Source organism: Colossoma macropomum, unplaced genomic scaffold (assembly GCF_904425465.1).
Source record: "Colossoma macropomum unplaced genomic scaffold, Colossoma_macropomum, whole genome shotgun sequence".
NCBI classification, from domain to species: Eukaryota; Metazoa; Chordata; class Actinopteri; order Characiformes; family Serrasalmidae; genus Colossoma; species Colossoma macropomum.
In genome coordinates, this window is record NW_023494792.1 from 13,970,483 (window position 1) to 13,992,876 (window position 22,394).

The 22,394-nt window shown below is 39.3% G+C and overlaps 3 protein-coding genes across 6 annotated transcripts in view; 2 read left to right on the plus strand and 1 right to left on the minus strand.

Annotated features, from left to right (window-relative positions):
- The first annotated feature begins 2,036 nt into the window (after positions 1 to 2,036).
- lactb (lactamase, beta) lies at positions 2,037 to 6,054 on the plus strand. The gene is made up of 6 exons (XM_036576090.1): positions 2,037 to 2,558; positions 2,692 to 2,758; positions 2,855 to 3,045; positions 3,220 to 3,535; positions 4,566 to 4,731; positions 5,269 to 6,054. Exons 1-6 carry the CDS (start codon positions 2,190 to 2,192, stop codon positions 5,789 to 5,791), a joined length of 1,632 nt encoding a protein of 543 aa, XP_036431983.1. The 5' UTR covers positions 2,037 to 2,189; the 3' UTR covers positions 5,792 to 6,054.
- Positions 6,055 to 8,913: 2,859 nt separating this feature from the next.
- On the minus strand, positions 8,914 to 12,277 carry LOC118811301 (pro-neuregulin-4, membrane-bound isoform-like). Its single transcript, XM_036575457.1, has 5 exons — positions 12,175 to 12,277; positions 11,035 to 11,114; positions 10,683 to 10,776; positions 9,533 to 9,685; positions 8,914 to 9,085 (listed from the first exon to the last, which is right to left on the minus strand). The coding sequence occupies exons 2-5, from the start codon at positions 11,042 to 11,044 to the stop codon at positions 8,989 to 8,991; spliced, it is 354 nt and encodes a 117-aa protein (XP_036431350.1). The 5' UTR covers positions 11,045 to 11,114; positions 12,175 to 12,277; the 3' UTR covers positions 8,914 to 8,988.
- A 3,582-nt stretch (positions 12,278 to 15,859) lies between these two features.
- Positions 15,860 to 22,394, plus strand: part of tmem266 (transmembrane protein 266) — a 64,573-nt gene continuing 58,038 nt past the window's right edge. For 3 of the 4 annotated variants that reach the window (XR_005007492.1, XM_036576091.1, XM_036576094.1), the window contains exons 1-3: positions 15,860 to 16,086; positions 16,793 to 16,864; positions 19,442 to 19,556. Coding sequence is in view for 3 of the 4 variants with exons in the window: in XM_036576091.1 (XP_036431984.1) it covers positions 19,543 to 19,556 (14 nt within the window). In the remaining variant the exon portion in view is untranslated. Of the gene's footprint in view, positions 16,087 to 16,716; positions 16,865 to 19,441; positions 19,557 to 22,394 lie in introns of those variants that run through there. The other variant, XM_036576092.1, reaches the window with a different exon arrangement.

Genomic DNA, 22,394 nt, shown 5'->3' on the forward strand with positions numbered 1-22,394 from the left:
TTTTCCAAAGCCTGGAATTCATTTCAGGATCCTCAGTAGACGGGTATTTGAGGTATTTGTCCTCTGCGTGTAGTAAGAGTCGGTGATGAAACACAGCACCTCTGTTTCCTTAGCCCTTTTTGCCTTGTATTTACCTTCATGTAGGCCTGCTTCACGCAGAGGCTTTATCTTCTACCCTGTGGTTTGTGCCACTGATAGCCAGGACTTAGCAGAGTGGTTGTTGCCTAACAACAAACGCTAATCTGTCCATCTGCTCCCTTTATTACATTTAGGCTACTGTGTTGAGCACGTGCTGGCAGAGGCCTTGTTTCTAGCGCCTGGAAAATGTGTCACAAGTGTACTTCTCTATTTAATACAGCTTTATGAACATTTTGCTATCCTGTTCAAGGAGAGATGACACTTTTAGTAGAAAGTAGAAATAAAATAACTAGCTAGCAATCAACTTACACAATTCCATTCCATTCCATTGAAAGTGGTGAAATTTATTGACATTGCTTATATTTGTGATTTGCATTTACAAATTCATCAACATTTTACTTAAGTACATGGAACTGAGTGGAAAACTCCCTGCCTCTGGCATCATATCACTGGTTTTACGTAATACCACTGGCTGAAAGTCCTCATAAAACGATCCTGCATCTCATGTAAAACAGAAAATAAGGCGGCAAGTGGCACTCGGTTATATGGTGCAAGGTCAGCGACTGTACTGGACTAGAAGGCTTATCAGTGTTTTGACCTGTTCTCTAATGCTTTCAAGAACCAAATGCAAACAAGTTGCTTTTGCTAAGACTTTTTCAGATGACCTTTCACAAGGACCGCAGTAGGGCCATGGGTGGTATGACTCAGTATAACTAATAAACTATAATCTGTAGAAAATAGAAAATGCTGTGTCAAATGTACAATTGAAACAGATTAACTTGTGTTTCAGAAATATTTAATTCAAGAATCATTTCAGATTTATTATATTTATGTGAATTAAACATGCTTACAGAACTGGTCACAGCAGTCCGAGGGTTGGCTGAACATAATCAGTTATCATGGAAGAAGAGGCCTAGAAGAGAAGGAGCAGGGTAGAGGAGCCTAAACCCAATGCTCAAGTACAAGCATTGTTTTTTCTGTGAAATAACGACTCAAGTAAAAGCAAACATACTTTTCCAAAAACATTTCAAGTTTAAGTTCAGATGTACCAGGTCAAAAAGTACCTTAGTACCGAGTAGCTTACAGAACTGCAATGGAACTCCTGACAACATCCACCATCTGTCAGCACAGACACTAAAGTTTGTGAAGTTCTGTTCTCTTTTCAATGCACCCTTGGTCTAAAATAAAATGATAAACCATAAAAGTCAGAATTGTGATGATTCACAAAGCAGTACATGTTGTCACTACCACTGTGAGATTAAACATACAAATATAGTTACTAAATGTTAATGACTAATGTAACTAAGTAAAAAAAAAAAGTAATTTGAAAACACAGTAAAATACATCCACCCAAATTTTACTTGTGTACATTCGACTTTAATTATCTAATTATCTCCTACCTCTGAAACGGTGCTGGGGTTTTCTTTAAGCAGTAAACTGAAAATATATCTTTTTATTAAACAGAGTGTCTTTGATTTTGAAAAAGTGAAACGTTTGTAGTAAATAAATGCATAGGAACCATCAGTGCCCTCTAAGTTACAAAGGTTTTCCCCTTTTTATGTGCTCCAAAAACTTATAGAAGTATAAGTATCAGTATTCGTATCAGTATATAAGTCTTGGTATTACTTATCGGACAAAACAGAAAACTAGTTGAACTGAATCACCCGTTGCCGACAATTTACTGTGAAATACGCCGTCTTTGCTGTCTTTGCCGTACAAACCGAAGCCTTTTTTTCAAAGTAAAAGTCCTTCTGCGCGCACTGAATTAAAATTTCCCCCAATACAAACATCATTGATAAGAGAAACTATGAATAATGCTAATATAGGTATTTTCATTATATTTAAATTAATCTGTGCTCATTCACAGGAAAGCCACAGTTGACATTTACACCGGAAGACGGCTTTGGAAGGCATTGGAACAGTATGTGCTGCCGCTTACTTCACGTACCCTTATTATATTCTCAGTGGTAAACAAATCTGCCTGAAAAACCTCCTGAGCTGCTTTTTATTGGAGTTTGAGTGTCAGACCCCACTGTTTTATTAGAGTAACGATGTCACGGCTGTTATTTTTGTCACAGAGCCTCGTGTGCTCCAGGTGTAAAGCCTGTCCTCAGAAAGTGGGCTCTTTCTCGTCTTTGCTGACTTTTCTCCTCAAGTCGGACAGACATACGCTGGCTGTGAGGGCTCAACAGACAAGACATCTGACAGGAGCCCGACGTGCTTTTCACTATTCTAACAGTGCGCGGAAAAGGTTTTGGACATTAGGCCTCGGGGCAGGTCTTCTCTTAGCTGTGGGGCTGAAAAATCATTACAGTCCTGAGCCCTGCGAGTGCGATTCGGAGAAAACAGAAAAGCCTCACAATACCTCAAAATATAGAGCTGCAATAGAAATCAGTCGAGACTTGGTTCAGCGGATAAAGGTACAGGTATCAGGAGAAGCACTGTTCAATGTGACCCTTTCATAGTTTGTTGCATGGCGTGAAAATAAACTAGCATGAAATAATGTGAATCTGCCAGACTACATCCTGCCTAAGCCCTGCTGTTTAATCACAGGATGAGGTTGGAGCTCCTGGTGTGGTCATCGGGGTGTCTGTGGATGGCACCCAAGTCTGGTGTGAAGGTATAGGTTCTATAACAGTTTCTGTAAAAATGATTAAAAATCATTAGATTGACAAGATTAATTGTATAACCGTCTGATGCTGATGTCTTCCTTTAGGACTAGGTTATGGCGATTTGGAGAACAGAGTGGCGTGTGGTCCAGACACTGTAATGAGAATAGCCAGCATCAGTAAGCCTCTGACTGCAGCAGCTGTTGCTCGAGTGTGGGAGGAGGGCAAGTTGGATTTAGATGCGCCTGTCCAGAAATATGTACCAGAGTTTCCAGAAAAACAGTTTGAGGGGGAGGATGTAAGAATACAGATTCCAGTTTTGGAAAAATATGTTCCTTGTAAACTTGAGATGAAGCGTAAATGAAGTGTTCAGCGGTTGCTTTTTTTAAAATACCATTTTTGCTACCACGTCTCTCAGCAGGCAAAACACTCTATTGACTTGGTGGCATGTTTTGTTGTGTCCCTAAACCAGGTCACCATAACACCGCGAATGCTGCTGTCTCACTTGAGTGGCATCCGTCACTATGAAAAAGACCCCAAAAAGGTAAGAGAACAAAAGGAGAAAGCAAAGCGCCTTTTGAAGCCTCGGGAGAAGAAAGAAGATGAGAGCACTGCTGAGAACAAAGACAAATCCAAACTGGAGGAGAACAGTACTAAGAGCAAGGATGCCAAACCAGGCAAAAAGAAGAAAGAGTTTGAGCATGAAGAGTACTACCTCAAAGACAACTTTGAGAATGTGATACAGGCTCTGGACCTGTTCAAGAATGATCCACTTATTTTCAAACCTGGTAAGATTTTTAAGGCAGGCTGCACTATTCATGTATGAAATGATACATTTGGTCCCTGCACATTATTAATCATGAACCGCTAAAGGTAAAGCGTTTCCTTTAGAAGTATGACACATGGATCACAAGCATTCATAGTAGCAGTCAGTCCCAGCTGTTCCCATTGAGTGTTTCATAAGCATTTGGACAAATTATCACTATTTTTAAATATCCATCATAATTTAACCGTTCAGAGTCATTCAGAGTGGTCTAATATGAAATAGTGCATTGTAGAAGAAGTTACCAACTCGTATTTCTTTACACTGGTGGTTGTTGGAAGCAGTGGTCATGATGTCTACACGTGTCTTCTGAGTTTTTATACGTAATGTCGATAATAGTAAAATAGTGATAAATCTGAAAAAATAAGATTTCTTTGGGTACCTTTTTTCTTTACCCAATATCCTGCATGTACCTCTCTAATCTGCATATAAAATATGTATTAGGCCAAAATTTATTTCAGAATGATCATAAAACGATGTCTGAGGCAGAGGCAACCTTTTAGTAACCAGTTCATGTAACAACTTTCTGTGATGTAGCTTTTAGAGGCATTAAACACTTCAGACGTCTCGTTCCCATCACCACCACTGTGAGCAATTCCAACTCTCTTTCAGTGGAGCATTTCACATCAAACCACTCTGAATGACTTTGTGTACATCCTAATGATTGAACTGTGAAAAATCGATGGAACTCCCCATTAAACAGTTTGATGAGTCATAGGCAGTTGCACTGTGTATGCTGTTACAGTGAAATGTGCCATTAACTCCAGTTGATCACAGTTAGATCTCAAAATACATGCATAATATTCCATTTTCCAAATTTCACTTTGCTGTTAGCCTCAAGTGTTTTCCTATTATGTCCTGCAAGAACACAAAAAGAACTTCTAACATTATTCTTGCAAATGAAAAACATATCAAATACAAGTAGGAATTTAGCTTGTGCAAGTATTACCCTAAGGCATGCAGTAGCATATGGCTGTGCTGTTGGCTGTCTGTAGGCACTACGTTCCTGTACTCCACACATGCTTTCACACTGCTGAGTGCCGTACTGGAGAGAGCAGCAGGCCAACGCTTTTTGGACCTCATGCAGAAGCTTTTCCGAGAACTCGGCATGCTCAACACAGTGCCGGACGAAAACGACCCCATTATATACAACCGCTCCAGGTAATCATCATCTTCATTATCTAGGGTGGGAGGATGCACCATCATATTGTTACTGGTGGTATTTTGTTTTCTTTCAAGGTGAATCACAACGTTTAGATTTAATGTTTAACTGGCGTGGAACTTAAGTGCACATAAACAAGTACACAGAGAACATACTTCAAGTACACAGAAAACATTTTAATGAACAATTGCTGTTTATTTGCTGAAAGAAAAAAAATACATAAAATGTGGCCTGTGCAAAAGTTATGACACATTTAATATTTTATTTTAATTTTTCCAATATATTCAATTAAAAAATACAAATTATGGCAGAAAAATGCCATAATTTACCTTTGTTCATAGAGAACATGTTAACATTTTCATGTAGAAGAGCCAACAAAATGTAATATGATGTAGGCCTACAGATTAAGGGGTTCAGGGTTTTGCTTGACTGAAATGCTGAGAAAATATCTTGTTTCTTCCCTGTTACTGTCACTAGGGCAGTATACAGCTAGTGCAGTCTTATTATACTTACATGTGCTTGCCTTCCTCCTCCAGGTCTTATCATTTCAATAAAAAGGGGCGCATAGTGAACTGTCCCTATGTGGACAACTCCTACAAGTGGGCCGGAGGTGGCTTTCTGTCCACGGCAGGTGATCTGTTGCTGTTTGGGAACGCTATGCTCTACAGCTATCAGATAGCAGACCTGAAGGACACGAGCGGCCTCCTACCAGGCTTTCTTAAACCTCACACAGCCAAAGCCATGTGGGCTCCTGTGGATAAAACTGAAGCTTCGTGGGATAAGGATGGACTGTATGCGCAGGGGTGGCTGGTTGTGGAGAAGCAGCAGAAGTATGGGCAGTGTCGCTTTCGCAGACATTATGTCTCACACACTGGAGGCGCAGTGGGAGCGAGCAGTGTGTTGCTGGTTTTACCCAGCGAGACTTTACAGGTCCCTGGACAGAGAGTTGCTCTTCCACAGGGAGTTGTGGTAGCGATCATCACTAACATGCAGTCAGTAGGACTCAACACTACTGCTCTGAAGATTGCGTATGAGTTTGAGAAGGCGAGGGACGCGTGAAGTGAAATTAGTGCAGGTTAATATCTAATACGGGATGTACTCATTCAATCAATTGTCTTCATTTGAAACCTTCGAAGGATTTGTGCATCTCATATCAGAATGCTGCCCTGTGTACTTTGTTTACAGTGCTGAGGTGTGAATGCCACTAAGAGCCAATCACACATTTTAAATTGCACTTTAGTGCCATTTATTTGTATTTTGTCTTACTGATTTAAATAAATTTTGTATGTCCTTTGATTAGTATTTTAAATAAATGTATTATTATCAACCTTTTTTCCTTACTCATTTTTTATTCTTTGGGAAGATTATTGATTTTTATCTGTTAAATATAAATTAGTTTTGATCCTATACATTACCCTTAAAATAAATTAATCCTATCCATCCTTTGTTCTCATAAAGAAAGACACAAATATCATTGCTCTGTCTAAAGAAGAGGCAGCCTTTACATGTCTAAAGTGAAGTGTGTAGATATTTCCACTAGATGGGGACTTTTCTCCTGCTTCTTTCCTCCTCCTCTAAAGAAGAGATTACTTTTTGTCTCAAATCTAAGTGTGTAATGATTTCTTAGAGCAATATATCAGAATTTAAAATGGTCTCTTCTAAAAGCCTAGATGTCTGGGTGCATTCCATCAGAGTGAAGTGGATGGGGAGGGGACAGGCGCTTATGCTATTCATGGATCCACACTTAAATGACTGGGTTGATACCACTAATGAAAATGCTTCCATTTTGCAGTCCTTTCTAATTTAGTAGAAGTATTTTCAATGCAAATTGTATTATCAGCATAACAATTTGATTAAAAAGTAGGATCTTTGAAATTCTAACATGAATTTAAGAATATCTTAGTATTTGATATGTCCTTCTTTTGCTTTAATGACAGTGTGCACTCACGCTGGCATGGACTCTATAAATTTGTGCAAAAGCTTCTGATGAGTAGATCAGATCCTCCCGAGAGTCTTCTCATGTGTTTCAATGGAGGAAATAAGACACAAAAAAGACCTTTTTGTTTAAAGGCCTCAACATGGTCAGTGTCACGAATTTGCCTAAATTTGCTAAATTTGAATAGTGACCAAGAAATAGAGCAGAATCTTTTATATATTTTATTTTCATTTTACTTGTCATAACTTTAAAAAAGTTATGACAAGCACAATTCTAAAGTATTCTGTTTTTTATTTCCAAATTTAAAAGAAAAAAAAAAACAGTTTCACAGGAGCTTTCATGACGTCATATTCTAAATCCATAGGCATTAATATGGAGTTGGTCCCCCTTTGCAGCTAAAACAGCTTCCGCTCTTCTGGGAAGGTTTTCTACAAGATTTTGGAGTGTGTCTGTGGGGATTCTTGCCCACTCATCCAGAAGAGCATTTGTGAGATCAGACACTGATGTTGGACGAGAGGGCCTGGCTCACAATCTCTGTTCTAGTTCTTCCCAAAGGTTTTCGATGGAATTGAGGTCAGGGCTCTGTGTAGGCCAGTCAAGTTCTTCCACACCAAACTTACCCAGCTATGCCTTTATGGACATTGCTTTGTGCACTGGGGCTCAGTCATGCTGGAACAGAAAAGGTTCTTCCCCAAACTGTTCCCATAAAGATGGAAGCATACAATTGTCCCCATAGCATTATCCCTCCTCCACTAAATTTTACAGTTGGAACAATGCAGTCAGGCAGGTAACGTTCAAATCCAGACTCATCTGTCAGATTGCCAGATAGAGAAGCGCGATTCTTTGCTCCGCAGAACACGTTTTCACTGCTCCAGTCCAGTGGCTTTACACCCCCATCATCTTTATCACACTGTACAGAGTGATTTGCGTTTGTGAGTTACAGGTTTAAGATTTTAATTAACAGTTGTGTGACACAGAACCCTAAGACTTATTACTGGCATTGCCTTAGTACTGGGAGTACGCAGCCTTTTACACAGCTGACACAACTGGGGCAATGAACACACATTTTGTAGATTAATACTGTTAGACTTTATTTCCTTCTTATGATAAAACAACAAAAACATTCAGAACATTTATTACAAAGGATTGTTTTCACAGGGTTTCATAAGTGGTTTATTATCTTAGGATCTGTTTTATGTGTTGAAGGCTTTGGGGATCTGAAAATAACTTGGCATGTGCACATGAAGCAGAGTACAGACATGTTGTTTTTACTGTTTGATTAACAAAGTATAAAAAATTTTGAATATTTGTACACATAATCTTAGAAGGGGAATTCCACAGATTTTTCAAAATTTATGCACAATTAAAATGTACATGTACACAAAGTTATTCATAGTAGCTTGTGAAATGCTCTTTTCTAGAATTTCTTTTTTTCATTTTTAATCACTGTGCTGATAGGAACCAGACGTCCAAAGGATTTAATGCCTCTAAAAGCTACAATGCTGGACACCTAAGACATTTCTTAAATGTATTTTCTTTAAATCCCACTGAGATGTACATGCAAGGCATTGTAAGGCAAAATAGTCTCTAAATAAAACTTATGTTTTGGGATTTATCCCCAACATTATCAATATTATTTATATAAACCAGAAAACACATGTAGGGTCACTGATGGTTTTGGATAGTAAATAAAGTGTTATATATGCCTTGTAGACACGGCCGCTCCTGGTTCTTATCACCACCACTGTAAAGAAGTAGATACTTCTCACCACAGTGTACTGCCTCACATCAAACCACTCTGAATGACTTTACATCTCAAACACTTGAGTTATTTGGAAATTTTGAAAACAATGTGGAATTCCTCTGTAAGTGTAGTGTCGGGTAAGCTCCTCTTAAACATAACAGGCACCGCTGCTCTTCTGCATCACTGCTTTTCCTTTGAATATATATATATATATATTGGCAGTAGGTCACAACTATCAAGGACAGTAGCTTTATTTGAAATGTATTTCAATACAATTTTTAAAATAAACTGTAACCCTGGACACGAGCGTCTTCCATCACATATTTAACTTATGCATTTCAAATGTCTTTCATTTTAAAGATAGTTGAAAAATACTTATTTACATGCTTTAATTTAAATATTAAGAAAGATAGAAAGCAGAAAAAATGAATAAGTGACTGTTAGAGTCATTGAGAAGTATTCAATGCCTCCACCAGAGGGCGATTTTCAGAAATTCACATCATCCACATAAGCATGCAAGTAAGCAAGTATTTTTCTTAGTATGTTTTTTTTTCTTCAAATAACATTTAATGCTGCTCATGGTAAATCACTTGCACCCCTTGACTTCACTTTCCAATACTCTTGACCATTTTGAGGCTGCTTTCTCTCATTTTGGCCTGCTTTCCTTTTCATTCTGAAAAAAAGAGTAGAAAACGTGTGAACTCTAAATTAAACCCTTAAACTACTTGTCTATTTAGTTATTGATCTTACGATTTCTTATTCATTAATTATTAAAAACTGTTCAGTAATTACTTTGAAATTAATATGTTATGCAGTCATAAGAGTGAGGAACTGAGGTGTGGGCCTTGCAATTTAACCCCTTAAGATCCCAGGCTTATTACAGCCTAAGGCTTATTCTTTATTAAGTACATGGACAGCAATAATGGCAGAGCAATTCTTCAGTTAGACAGATGTATGAAATAGAAGCCTGGATCTGACTCCTGGCCACTGAGCAATTCATCTAGGAACAGTACTTTTGAGAGAGTTAAATCCTGAAATAATGCTAAAGCACAGGTCATATGTGAATGTGCTGTTCCACCTTTTCATTCATTAAATCCAAATTGCTTTTGTTTTCACTCACTTGCAGATGTAGTAGATGATAACAGCCAGCATCACCAGGATGAGGATGAGGAGGATGATCACAGCAGCGATCATACCCTTCTCCTCACTATTGTTCGAAATGCTTAGCAGCTGGAACTGCTCACATCTGCTGCCTTTGTAGTTTTCTCCACACCTGTGAGGAGAGGAGAGCTCATGGTTTCATACAGCGTGAGTGACCTTAACTGATCTTACACATTGACAGAAACTAGACTGAGAGTGGAGATGTGTAGTGTAACTTAAGCCCATGCTCGAGTGAAAGGATCGTTACTCCTTTGCAATAATGACACAAGTATAAGTAAATGTATCCTAGCAAAATACAGCTTTAGTAGGAGGGAAAAAAGTAAAAACTACTTAAGGGGGAATTCCCTTTTAAATTCCTTATAGAATTGCAGTGGCATCAGCATGGGAAGTGTGTTAGGCTCTATTCTTCTTCTCTATTTTGGGTTTCTTTTTGCTTAAAAATAAAATGGTAAAGCTTGAAAGTAAGAGGTCTGAGCTACAGCAAAAAGTCCAGCCATAAAATGGTTATATTTGTGTTGTAGACAGTGACCCCAGGTTCCTATCACCAGTACTGTAAAGAAATCAGTAAGTTTCTTTATAGTGCACCATTTCACCTCACACCACTTTGATTGACTATTTGCATCTCAACCACAGAATTATGTAGAAATTTTGAAAAGTCAGTGGAATTCCCCTTAAGTACATCTAGCTGTGTAAAGTGACCTAGTTACAATCCAGCTGTAATTGAACTAGACGTATGAAATAAATAACACTTATGGGTGTAGTCATATTTGCCTATAAACATACATAGACATACATAAACATACAATTAGCACAGGTATTAGAGATGCAGGATCATCTGTGCTTTTGCCTCACTGAACTGCTGTACTTATTGCAGTTGAATAGTAGACTGTATACACCTACACAAAGCAGAGAACTTGAAGTGGACTTTCAGAGCTAATTAAGTCCAGAGGACCGTCTGTCTATTACTGGAGGTTGTTTTATTTTAAGTTGTTCCAGACATGTCCAGCGTTTTCTATGGGGCAAGCCTGAACTATTTGCTCGGAGCTTCTATTTGCAGTCTCTCTATACTTATTACAGAAAAGCCTGTTACAATGCATTCAGACACTTACACACAGGTGGGTGTGGACACCGAGGGAATTTTAAAGCACTTTCCTCCATTCATGCAGTAGGACACCTCTGACCCAGTGCAAGGGTCACCGTGTTCTAAAAAAAGATGAAAACAAAAGAGAGGATTATCTGTCTGCCTGTCTCTCTTTCACTGTGCTGGATTTTCATGATTCAGAGAACATAATGCTGACATGTTTTATTTTCTGATAACAATAATCTCACATAGTCATCTGAAAGGATGATGCAATACATGAGAATGTACCACAACAGTTGTTCACTAATCTTGTGTAACCAATATGTAGAAATACTGAAGTAGATGACAGTGAAGGCGGTGAGATATTTCTGCATTTTTACCTGCCATCATGAGAACTGCTTAAAAAGACCTTGTCACCGAAATGATTTGTCCTCCTCACTTTTTTATCCTTTGCTTCCACCTGACAGCAAAACACACGTTAAGTCATTATTCATCATTCCTGTATGCAGGAGATCCCCCCACCATATGAGTTTGGCTCCTGTATACAGCCCTGGTCAAATGATGTTTTGTTGATGTTGTGAAAATACGTTAACGCATGCTCTACAGAGAACACACTTCTGCACATTTACTGTTTAAACATGTGGCCTGTGCAAAAGGTGTAGTTATGTTTTTTTTTCTCTGCAAATGTTGAAATTGTGCACTAAAATTAGCATGCCATTAGAATGCCATATTTAAGTTTGTTCCCTGTAGAGGATATACTACGAAAATCAACCTGTACATATAATTTGACCAGGGTGGTTAAAAGAATACAGTTAAAAGAACATAGGTTTGGTTCCTGACTTCCATTCAGTCATCTAGCCATTGTATAGATTTGTTAAATGGCATCAGCAGCACATCTGATTCAATATAATGGAGGATTGATTAGCTGATGCAGGTATTGGATGGTAATTGTAAATACTATACTGATTAGTCGTTATTAGTTTTTGCACAATACAGTGTGTGTGTATATATATATGAAGAGTTTCATATTAATAAGTTGTATATTAATAAGTGCTATTAATCACAGTATATCATTGATATTTCAATAATATCTTGTATGCGTAAAGCCCTCTCTCAAGTGTATATCATGAAATATGTTTTAGAATTTTAAATATATAGTGATGTCATGATGCATACTGTATACATTGCATTCACAAAACACAAACATGAAATACTTGTGTTGACAGATTTTATTTAAATTATCATAATTAATAATAGATTGTACTTAAATCATTGTGCTTTCATTGATTGTAGCTGAATATAGTGTATGATAATAATAAAAATAGTAATGAACTTACAATTGGAATTAACTGGTAAAAAATTGGTTCCCAACTCTGTCAAACCATAACATGTTTGTGTTTTATGGTGCAGTTCTACAGGTATATTACCCTTTTTTGACATTTTGTTTCAGATTGTTTAATATCTTAAGATGTTGCTCTCTACGTTTTAAGGATATAGTTGAGAAATTGAAAATGACCTACCAGAGCGGAGAAGTTCCCAAGTAAGTTGCCTCTGCTTGTCCAGGTGAGCTGCTCTGGCTTGTTGAAGTGACTTGTGAAAGGAAAGTCATTGTGGCTCTTAGAGTCACACAAGCATGCCAGAAATGTTGTGGTTGCTGTTTGTCCACATTGCAAATGGTACAATTAACTCGCCATCCACCAAGGGGAAAACACGGTACGGAAATCTAATTGGGAGGGATCATTAGCTCACAAACTAACAACACTATTCTGAATGGGTTTTTTCCAAATGTACCTGTTTACATTTTTATCATTTCAGCCATTGATCAGATTGCCTGCATGCAGTGAATCATGAACCTCTTCTCTGATTGTGTGAGGAAACACGAACGTGTGGTTTGAATAAATGATGACCTGCTCTAACTGAGACTGTACTTCAGGTTCTGTACAGGCTGACAGCATCTGGTGACAGACTCAGCTATGTCTGCTATGCTTAAAAGGAAGTTCGCTGAACACCACAGGTATGTGTGGAACTGTGGGAACTTTGTTAACTCTCAGTGTCCTGTTTACATTCTGTCTTCCAGGAAACAGCAGGAATGGAACATGCGTGTTTGCTATGTGAAAACCGTTAGCAAGAGCACTCCTCCACAGCCAAAACCATATGAAGGGGTGAGGAGTTTTGTGTAAGTGTTTTAGCCAAGAACAATAATCTGAGCGTTTCTGACTTTAATGTTGTCTCTGTTTTGTGTTGTTTTGTGAGTCCACACCTAGAGTGAGCCCCTCAATACTACAATTGGAACACACTAAAAAGTAAAACTGCATTTAATTGCAATCATTCACAAACCCAATGCTAAAAAAAGTCAGGACACTCAGTTAAATGCTAATAAAAACAGAAAGCAGTGATTAGTAAATTCTGTTTGACCTGTATTCAATTGAAAGCTGTACAAAAACAAAGCATTTGATGTTTTGCCTTATGAATTCACTGTTTTTGTATATATACACTTATTCCAAATTTGATGTCTGCAACACTTGCCAAAAAGAGAGAGAGACAAGAGCAAGTTTACCCCTGTGTTACATCACTTTTCCTTTTAACAACACCTAATAATAATTCTGGGATTGAAGACACAAACTAATCCAGTTTTGAAAGCAGATGTTTTGCCATTCTTCTGTTAGACAAGTCTTAAGCTGTGAAACGTACGGGTCCTTCATTGTTGTGTTCTGCAAATGTTTGAGACAGTTCTGGACTGCAGCCAGGCCAGTCTAGCACCCGCACTCTGATTACACAGCCATGCTGCGGGAACATGTGCAGAATGTGGCTTGGCATTGTCATGTTGACATAGTCGTCCCTGAAAAACAAATGTTGTCTAAAAGGCAGAGTATGTTGCTCAAAATGTGTTCAGCTTTAATGATGCTTTCACAGATCTGCAAGTTGCCCACAAACACACCCCATACCATGATAGATGCAGGATTTTGAACTTTAGGCTGGTAACAATCTGGATGATACTTTTCTTCTTTGACCTGGAGAACATGACTTCCATTATTTACATAACAATACACATTTACACTGTGCAACAGCTCACAGATGAGCTCAAGCTCAACCCATCCTTATTCATAACAGACTAGGCCTTTTCTGGATGCTCCTTCTATATACAAGCCTGATTGCAACACCTGTTCTAGCTGTTTTTCAAACATTTCACTGTGTTCCAAGTCTTAAATTGCCCCTGTCCCAACTTGGAATGTGTCACAGGAACTGATTTCAGAATGAGCATATATTTATAAAAAAACATTGAAGCTGATCAGGTAATACATTACACATCTTGTCTTTGTACTGCTTAAATACAGGTCAGAGTTTAATAAATCACTGTTTTATGTTTTTGTGCATTTCCCATACTGTCCGAACTTCGGAATGTCCACACCTAGAATGAGCCCCTCAACACTACACTTAGGACAAAATAAAGAAGTAAAAATGCATTTAATTGCATTCATTTACAAACCTATTTTAAAATGTATTTCATCAGCCCACTTTTGTCTTACCGTTTACTTACTTTGGGCAATAATTGGGTCGTAGATGCAAAAAAAAAGCTCATTTGGTCCCTTCAGCCATCCTTTGTTTTTATTACAGCTTCTGTTCTTTTCAGCGGACTGATTTTCAAAGAAACCTGAAGGGATATTTTTCCACACCTTCAAAGTTCAGTTTTAGACATTAGTTGCATTTTTTACATCTCACAACCTAAGTAATACCAAAGACATTTGTTAAGGTCTGGACTCTGAGGTGGTCAGTCCATTGTTCCAAGAACACCCGATGCATCTTCATTTGGTTTGCCATTTTTCTCTTATTTTGTCTATTTTCTCTTCTCAGTATCAGCTTCTTGACAGCTACACATCCTTTCAGACTCCTTTCAGATAGTGTTGTCTATTCACAGTGGAAGGATGGATCCATCTATCTATCTATCTATCTATCTATCTATCTATCCATATTCTATTCATGGAAAACTGATGTACTCAAATGATGTGTACACAGATCATGTAAATCCAATACATTACTTCTTTCAGTGTGTATTTTATTCTCCTTATGGTCTCCTTCCATCCTACCCCTCTTCAGCACCCTCTCCAATGTCAACCTGTTTTCTACCAGGAGAGATGCCATCCCAGTCATGACCAGTCCTGGTTTCTGTATTTAGGAGAAATTGCCCCCTGCTGCTGATGTGAGGTTCTGGTTATGGCTGTGGGTTTTGTCAGGGAGAGCTTGTCCTAGATGAGCATCAGAATAAGTAGGACGGGATATAAAATTAAATAAACCACCAGACTAATGACTGACGATTTTAAACATTTGTTAGCATTTTAGTGAAGACCAAGAAACCACTTACCATGAAAGAAAAATGTACCATCTATCATGGGGGGCTGGAAATGATGTTATGGGCTATTTATATCTCCAACACACATGCTCTCCTACACACACACACTCACACTCACACACACACCATGACGACCCATTAGTCATTTGTGAATAGTTAGAGAGGCATTTCTTCATGCAGCCTAGCTCAATGTCACCCGTGGCAGGGAAGGAAGCGGAATCACAATGAGCCTCAAAAAACGTAGGCAAGCGGCATTTCACGTGATTGATTGATGCTTCCTTTAACCATCGAGTAGTAATGGTCGTTGAATGACAAACGCTTACGCCAATTGACATCGAGAGGAGGACGTCGTCACGTTTCCCCCCCTTATTGGAAGCGCCAGAGGAGGAGGAGGAGGAGGAGGAGGTGGGGTGCAGAAATGACCGTGGGCAGCCAGGTAGCCTCTTCGCATTTGGGTCGACAGTAAGGTGGTCTGATAGATGGGCCCTGTGGAGGTTATCCCGAGGATACACCTCATCAGGCAGGCAGAAGCAAACGGGCACGCGTACCCGAACTTGGCGGAGTAGAAGGCGCTGAGGGGGCTCGACGCTCGCGCATGCAAGGACGCTTCGAGCGTTTCGAGCACGGTGAATCCACGGTGGATGCACGAGTGGCGATTTCAGCACCTGGACAGCTCCTGGCTGGGCGCATGGAGTCCCTGGCGTGACGGTAGCGCTAGGGGAAGCCCCCCTCAGTGAGAGCGAGCCGTGTGCACAGTGCCAGTGCCCTCCTCCTGCCTCAGCCTCAGCCATGCTCCTCTCTGCCCGCGCGCTGGCCGACCCCTCGCGGCTCCTCAATGAACGATGACCGCCTCGCGGCACAAGCTTCTTCTTCGTCGTGCCCCTGTTAGCCACAAGAAGAAGAAGCAGCAGCAGCAGCAGAACGGATGCTTGGCGCGCGCGGAGCAGCCCAGGCTAGCAGCCCTGAGCTCATCGGCTAGGGAGACATTATCATCATCATCATCACCACCACCATCATCATCATCATCACGAGGGCGAGGGAGACACGATTAAACTTCCAACAATGTAAATCCCCCAGAAAAGAGGTAGGTTCGTGTTTTTTTTCCTTTTTCTCAGCTAAGCATGCTGCCACTTTTTTTCAGAAGCCTCCAGCTCCAGCTCGTGTGATAATTACTCCTCCTCCTCTCCCTCCCCCTCTTATTTTACCAATTATTGCTTTAATCAGTGCACGTTTGTCATCCTGGCGTTTCAGCAATCGCATCGTCGATGCCTTTTTGTCCTACACTGAAAGGAAACCTTGGCCTTTCCTGGCGACGTGTCCTATTTCGTGTTGTTAGTGGCTAATGCTTTTAATCAGAAGACGGACCCCAACCATTAGATCCTCTAGGCCCTCGTAAAATGATGGAAATGCATGGCATGCCTTCCATTTTCGCGGACAGTATGTGGGCTTGCGTCTGGATTAGCTCACGTACGAAAAAAAGAACTTGGGAAATTCCTTGTCACCTCTGAGTCGCTGGTGAGAGTGAAGCTAAAGCCTTGGTGTAGAAGGGCTGTCGTTAGGAAAGGCAAGTCAGAATAGCAGCCTGTGTGAAATGGTTGCTATATCTCTTAAAGAGTCACATTTCCCACTCACACGTATGTCTTTTTACTTGACTTTGGGCCAATGAACCGTGACGGTGATCAGCTGCTGAAGTTTCAGTGTGATGTAGAGGAGGGACCATGCAGGACCACCAGTGCCCAACAGCACAAAGCGGATAGTGTCATTGTTAAAAGCCTTTCTTCTCTTTGTAGGTGTGGCAGTGTAATTCTGAGGTTTGGAAACTTCATGACCAGAGAGCAACACTTACTAGAATGGACTCTGAAGTAAGTTGGAGCATCAGTGACTCAAAAATGGATTTCTGAAACTTTAAAGCTGTGGTGAATATGCTGTCACTTCTCGTGTTTCCAAAATGGTAAGAAGAGAGAAAGGTTCTTAACTTTTAATGGGCATGAATATAATAATGTAATGAAAATTTAAGTTATTCTGAACCAGTTGTCATAAAATGTTCACTCAGTAAAATATGATGATGTTGCTGTCATCTTATCAAAACCATGTGACTTTATTTTTACATCATTTGATTAAAGCAGCTACTATTTTCATATTTGTGAGTATTTCCCTATAAATGGATCAATAGAATAGAATAGAATACATTAAACAGGAATTCCACAGTTTTTTCTCAATTTCTGCAGAATTCAGTCTTTAAGATCTGAATAAAGTAAACAGTCAATTGTAGACAAACTTACTGGGTCAGAATTGCTCACAGTGGTAGTGATAAGAACCAGACACCCAAAGCATTTAATGCTTCTAAAAGCTACATCACCGAAATGTATTACATGAGTTGCTTACAAATATGCTTCCTAATGCCTGAGACATTGTTATTATTTTATGATAGTTTTGAGAAGATTTTGGCCTAAAGCCTCATTTCTAAAATACATTCATGGTGGAGAGGTATGTGTACGGTGTTGTAAGACAAAATAGTCCCCAATTTTCAGATTTACCACTATTTTACCATTATCAACATGACATATAAAATCTCAGAAGACATAGATGTTCTCTAGTGGTTTTGGAATTAGATAAAATGGCTAAATTTGCATTTTCAACCCCTGCTTCCTGTCATCACCATTAAAGAAATCTGACTCGTTACGTTTCTCTGCAAATAGCCATTTCACATCAGACCACTCTGAATGACATTGCTAACATCACAGTGATGATACAATGTATAAGAGGTATTAGGTTTTTGTTATGGCAGCGATGAGATGTTGTGCTGAGGTCCAAGCATCAAACAGAATAGCTGTAAGTTTAGCATAATAGTGCTGAAGAAATCACTATACCCCTCTATATTATTTGTTGTCCTGCTTCTATTTTGGTGCCTTCTGCATGAAAGCACCATTTCAGGCTTTAGAGTTAAATGTAGAATGGTGTAGAGTGGAGACAGTGTCACTAATATGTGATGAATGTTCCCTTCCGTTTCACACATCTCAACTTCATAATGTATCTTTTGAGATTTGTCCAACGTGTGAGACTGTTCTATTTTCTCCCTATTTTTCTGTGTCTTTATAAAACCAGTTCTCCCATCAGTTCTCCCACTATTTTTGCTTTAACTTTTCATGTTGCTACTATACCACTCATTACCTTTGTGAATACTCAGGTGTAAGATGACCTGTGGTTTACATTCAGTTAAGGTCGTTGTCCAACCTAATTTGATTGGTCTCGTCTGCTAATTCCACCTCAGCTTCAGCCCAAGGTGCTATCATTCAGCTAAACCCACACTAGTCTGTGTTTTTTCTTGAACATTTAGTAAACAAACCTTTCATCGCAGCACGTAAATGATTGAAACGAGTGGTAAAGGAGCTCTAGTGCCCGTCCAGCTTATTGATGCCCGCTCTGATCGAGGTTGACAACTTCATCGCACCTTGAAGAAAAAGTAACGCACCAACGGCTCGAGCTTTGTATAATGCTTTGCCGTGCTGAAAATGTGCTGTTTGTACAGTAATATGCACCCTGTTCCCTCAGGGCAGGTCTATGATCAAATGTGAATGGAGCCCTGTGCACTCGGCAGGTGCTCACACATGCATATTATATTCAGCCCTGTAAGAGGAAAGTAGTAAGAGGAATTCTCCACAGGCCAGGTTGGCCCTAGCACAAAGAACATGACATGTCCTGCTTTTAATATACATCCATAAAAGGCAAAGGCAAAGACAAAGGCAGTAACATCTGCATCACGTTACCTACAGTGGGCCTAAAACTATGCAAAGTGAGCATGAGTCAGTTGCTTCAGGTTAATATGAGGCCCTTATTTCTATAATTTCAAATTTTGTATGTGAAGATGAACAAAGTCTCAGTCTGTTAGCCGACCAGAACATTATATCTCTGAAACAGTAACTTTGTAGGAGAAAGAAAAAATGTTCTTAATGTTAAGATATGTTAACATAATTAGATTTTATTCCAGGTCATTTTGCACAATTTCTATTGGTCCATTTATCATGAAATGTTCTCCCAGTGTAAAGAGTGGGTGGTATTTTCAAATGGTGTAAAAAATAAAAACTGAAAAAAGAAAATGGAAAAACCGAGTAAAAACTTGAGATATGAGGTTTTAATACAACAGCTACGGAATATAAGTGCACTGAATTTGTTACTGTTTACTCACTTGTAGATTAAAATACAATAAAAATGACATTTAAAACTGAAGGCAGTTAAATTGGTGAATTCCTGAAAGAAGGTCTTGTCGCTGACTGTAATAATTGCAGTTGTAAAGGAACGTCTTAGCGTCTTTAACGTCTTAGTATGTGGTGGTTTGACACACGTATATGCTGCAGGGTCTGTGTGTTTTTTCTTTTTAAATAATTGCATTTTCCTATCTAAGCAAAAATAACTCACTTAATCTCACGTTCTCTTTAAAGGTTTGGTATGAGTAAGACCATCTCCATCCACAACAACTAGGAGCTTGAATTTGGGAGATTTTTTTGTGGAACTGCTCTCCCTGTGTACTGCAGCCCTCACCATGAGCCACCCACAGTAAGTAGGCTACAGTACACACCATCTACCTGATAAAGAATTATGTTGAGTAAGCAACCAAGAGCAAGTTACTATGAAGAAAGCTATTTTCTGCATTGCGCACCTAAGGACAGAAGAGTGTGTGTGTGTGTGTGTGTGTGTGTGTGTGTGTGTGTGTGTGTGTGTTGTATCTTGAGCTGCTGCATTTACTGTGTCTACATTACACTGGTGTCACCAACTAGAAGTTGTTTGCCTTCAAAAGTTGTTTTCCTCTTCCTTTATGCAGCATGTTTCATAGCACTCAGTGCCTTTGGTTGGGAATGACTACACTCTTGTGTGTACTTAGTGATTGCAATAAGGTGTGCTGCTTCAGAATAGCTCTTTGCTTTGTTTCAGCTACATGGATATGTTCACTGTTTAATGTCATGAACCTGTCATGCTCTTAGGAAGTTTTTGCTTGCCACTACCTGCCCTCTTAAAAATAAAGGTGCCAAAAAGGGCTCTGTGCATATGCGTTATTTATGGTGGGAACACATGGGGACAGTTCCTCACAGCTGTTTTGAAGGGCCCTATTTTGTCCTCATAAATGGAAGAGCATTCCCACCAGGTAGAGGAGAAATTTATTTTTTCCTCTTTCTCTGTTTGTAGCAGCACTATGTAAGATTTTGACTCTGCATACCAAAATAATGAGTTCCCTTACAGAAAAGTCACATATATTTCACATGTGAAGTGTGCTGAACTACATGTATATATGTAATCACACCTTTTTTTGCATATGAACACGTTTTCACATGTAATCACATATTTTTTCATGTGTGACTTTTTTTGTAAGCGTTACTGTGTTGAAATAATGACTCATTTTGACGTAGTTACCTTGAAATAATGACTTAAATTTCAAGATAGTAAGTCATTATTTTGGGATAAGTCATAATATGTCAATTCAAGACAGTAAGTCAAATTTTAAGAAGTTAAAAATACAAAAAATTTCAAAAAGTTCAAAATAAGTCAAATTTCTGACATACTAAGTCAAATTTTTTGACATACGACAAAACATGTTTGATTCCATCTGTCACTCCAACTCCAGTCTCTCGGTGTGCTCTCATATTCTTCATCCTTTAAATGGGTGGTATTTAAGCAATAAAACACGAGAGGGCGTGTCTTATTACGAATAACATCATGGCTGTGATGATCTACGGCTCTCGCCTTCGGCTCGTGCCTGCGACCAAATCACAGCCGTGATGTTATTCGCGACCTCGAGTGTTCTATTGCTTTTATACAACAGTTAAATAAATAAAGTAAGAAGTAAATAAAATGGACCCTGAACGTGGCGTTTAATATGTTTTAATGTTCGCAATTCCTTTTGCCAAATTATAGTTCCTTCTCAAGCAGCTTGTTGCTACGTCAGAGTAACGAGCTCTGCTCACTCGCTGCACAGCCGGCAGTTTGTTCTCCAGCTCCTTACACAGACCAACTGACAGTTTGGGAATTTAGTGTAGTCTCATCTTCAGAGTCTGACCAAATCGGCTGTCGGTCAAATGTGATCTTAAAAGTGTCCATTTTCTGTTTGTGCGCAAAGTGAGGAGTAAAAACGTTCAAATGGCTTGAACGTCTCCTATAGCGGTTAAAGTCGTTGTTTAGCAACGGCATCTCAGCGGAGTGATACAGTGTTTGTGAAAAACCTGTGACGTTATGGCGGAACAACAGCACAGCTAGAACGCTTCTCAACCAATCAAATTTCTTTAGAAAAGAAAAGGCTTCTATATAGAACCATGAACACTCAAGGAACCCTTTGCATGATTAAAGGGTTTTTTGCATCATGAAATGGTTCTTCAGATTGACGGAGAATGTGCTGTAGATGGTTCTACAGTGGTGTGAAAAAGTGTTTGCCCCCTTCCTGATTTCTTATTCTTTTGCATGTTTGTCACACTTAAATGTTTCAGATCACCAAACAGATTTAAATATTAGACAAAGATAACACAAATAAACACAAAATGCAGTTTATAAATGAAGATCTTTATTATTAAGGGAAAAAGAAATCCAAACCTACAGGGCCCTGTGTGAAAAAGTAATTGCCACCTAAACCTAACAACTGGTTGGGCCACCCTTAGCAGCAACGACTGCAATCAAGCGTTTCTGATAACTGGCAATGAGTCTTTTACAGCGCTGTGGAGGAATTTTGGCCACTCATCTTTGTAGAATTGTTGTAATTCAGCCACATTGGAGGGTTTCTGAGCATGAACCGCCTTTTTAAGGTCATGCCACAGCATCTCAATCGGATTCAGGTCAGGACTTTGACTAGGCCACTCCAAAGTCTTAATTTTGTTTGTCTTAAGCCATTCAGAGGTGGACTTGCTGGTGTGTTTTGGATCATTCTCCTGCTGCAGAACCCAAGTGCGCTTCAGCTTGAGGTCACGAACAGATGGCCGGACATTCTCCTTCAGGATTTTTTGGTAGACAGCAGAATTCATGGTTCCATTTACCACAAGTCTTCCAGGTCCTGAAGCAGCAAAACAGCTCCAGATCATCACACTACCACCACCATATTTTACTGTTGGTATGATGTTCCTTTTCTGAAATGCTGTGTTACTTCTACGCCAGATGTAATGGGACATACACCTTCCAAAAAGTTCAACTTTTGTTTCGTCAGTCCACAGAGTATTCTCCCAAAAGTCTTGGGGATCATCAAGATGTTTTCTTGCAAAACTGAGACGAGCCTTTATGTTCTTTTTGCTCAGCAGTGGTTTTCTTCTTCGAACTCTGCCATGCAGGCCATTTTTGCCCAGTCTCTTTCTTAGGGTGGAGTCATGAACACTGACCTTAACTGAGGCAAGTGAGGCCTGCAGTTCTTTGGATGTTGTT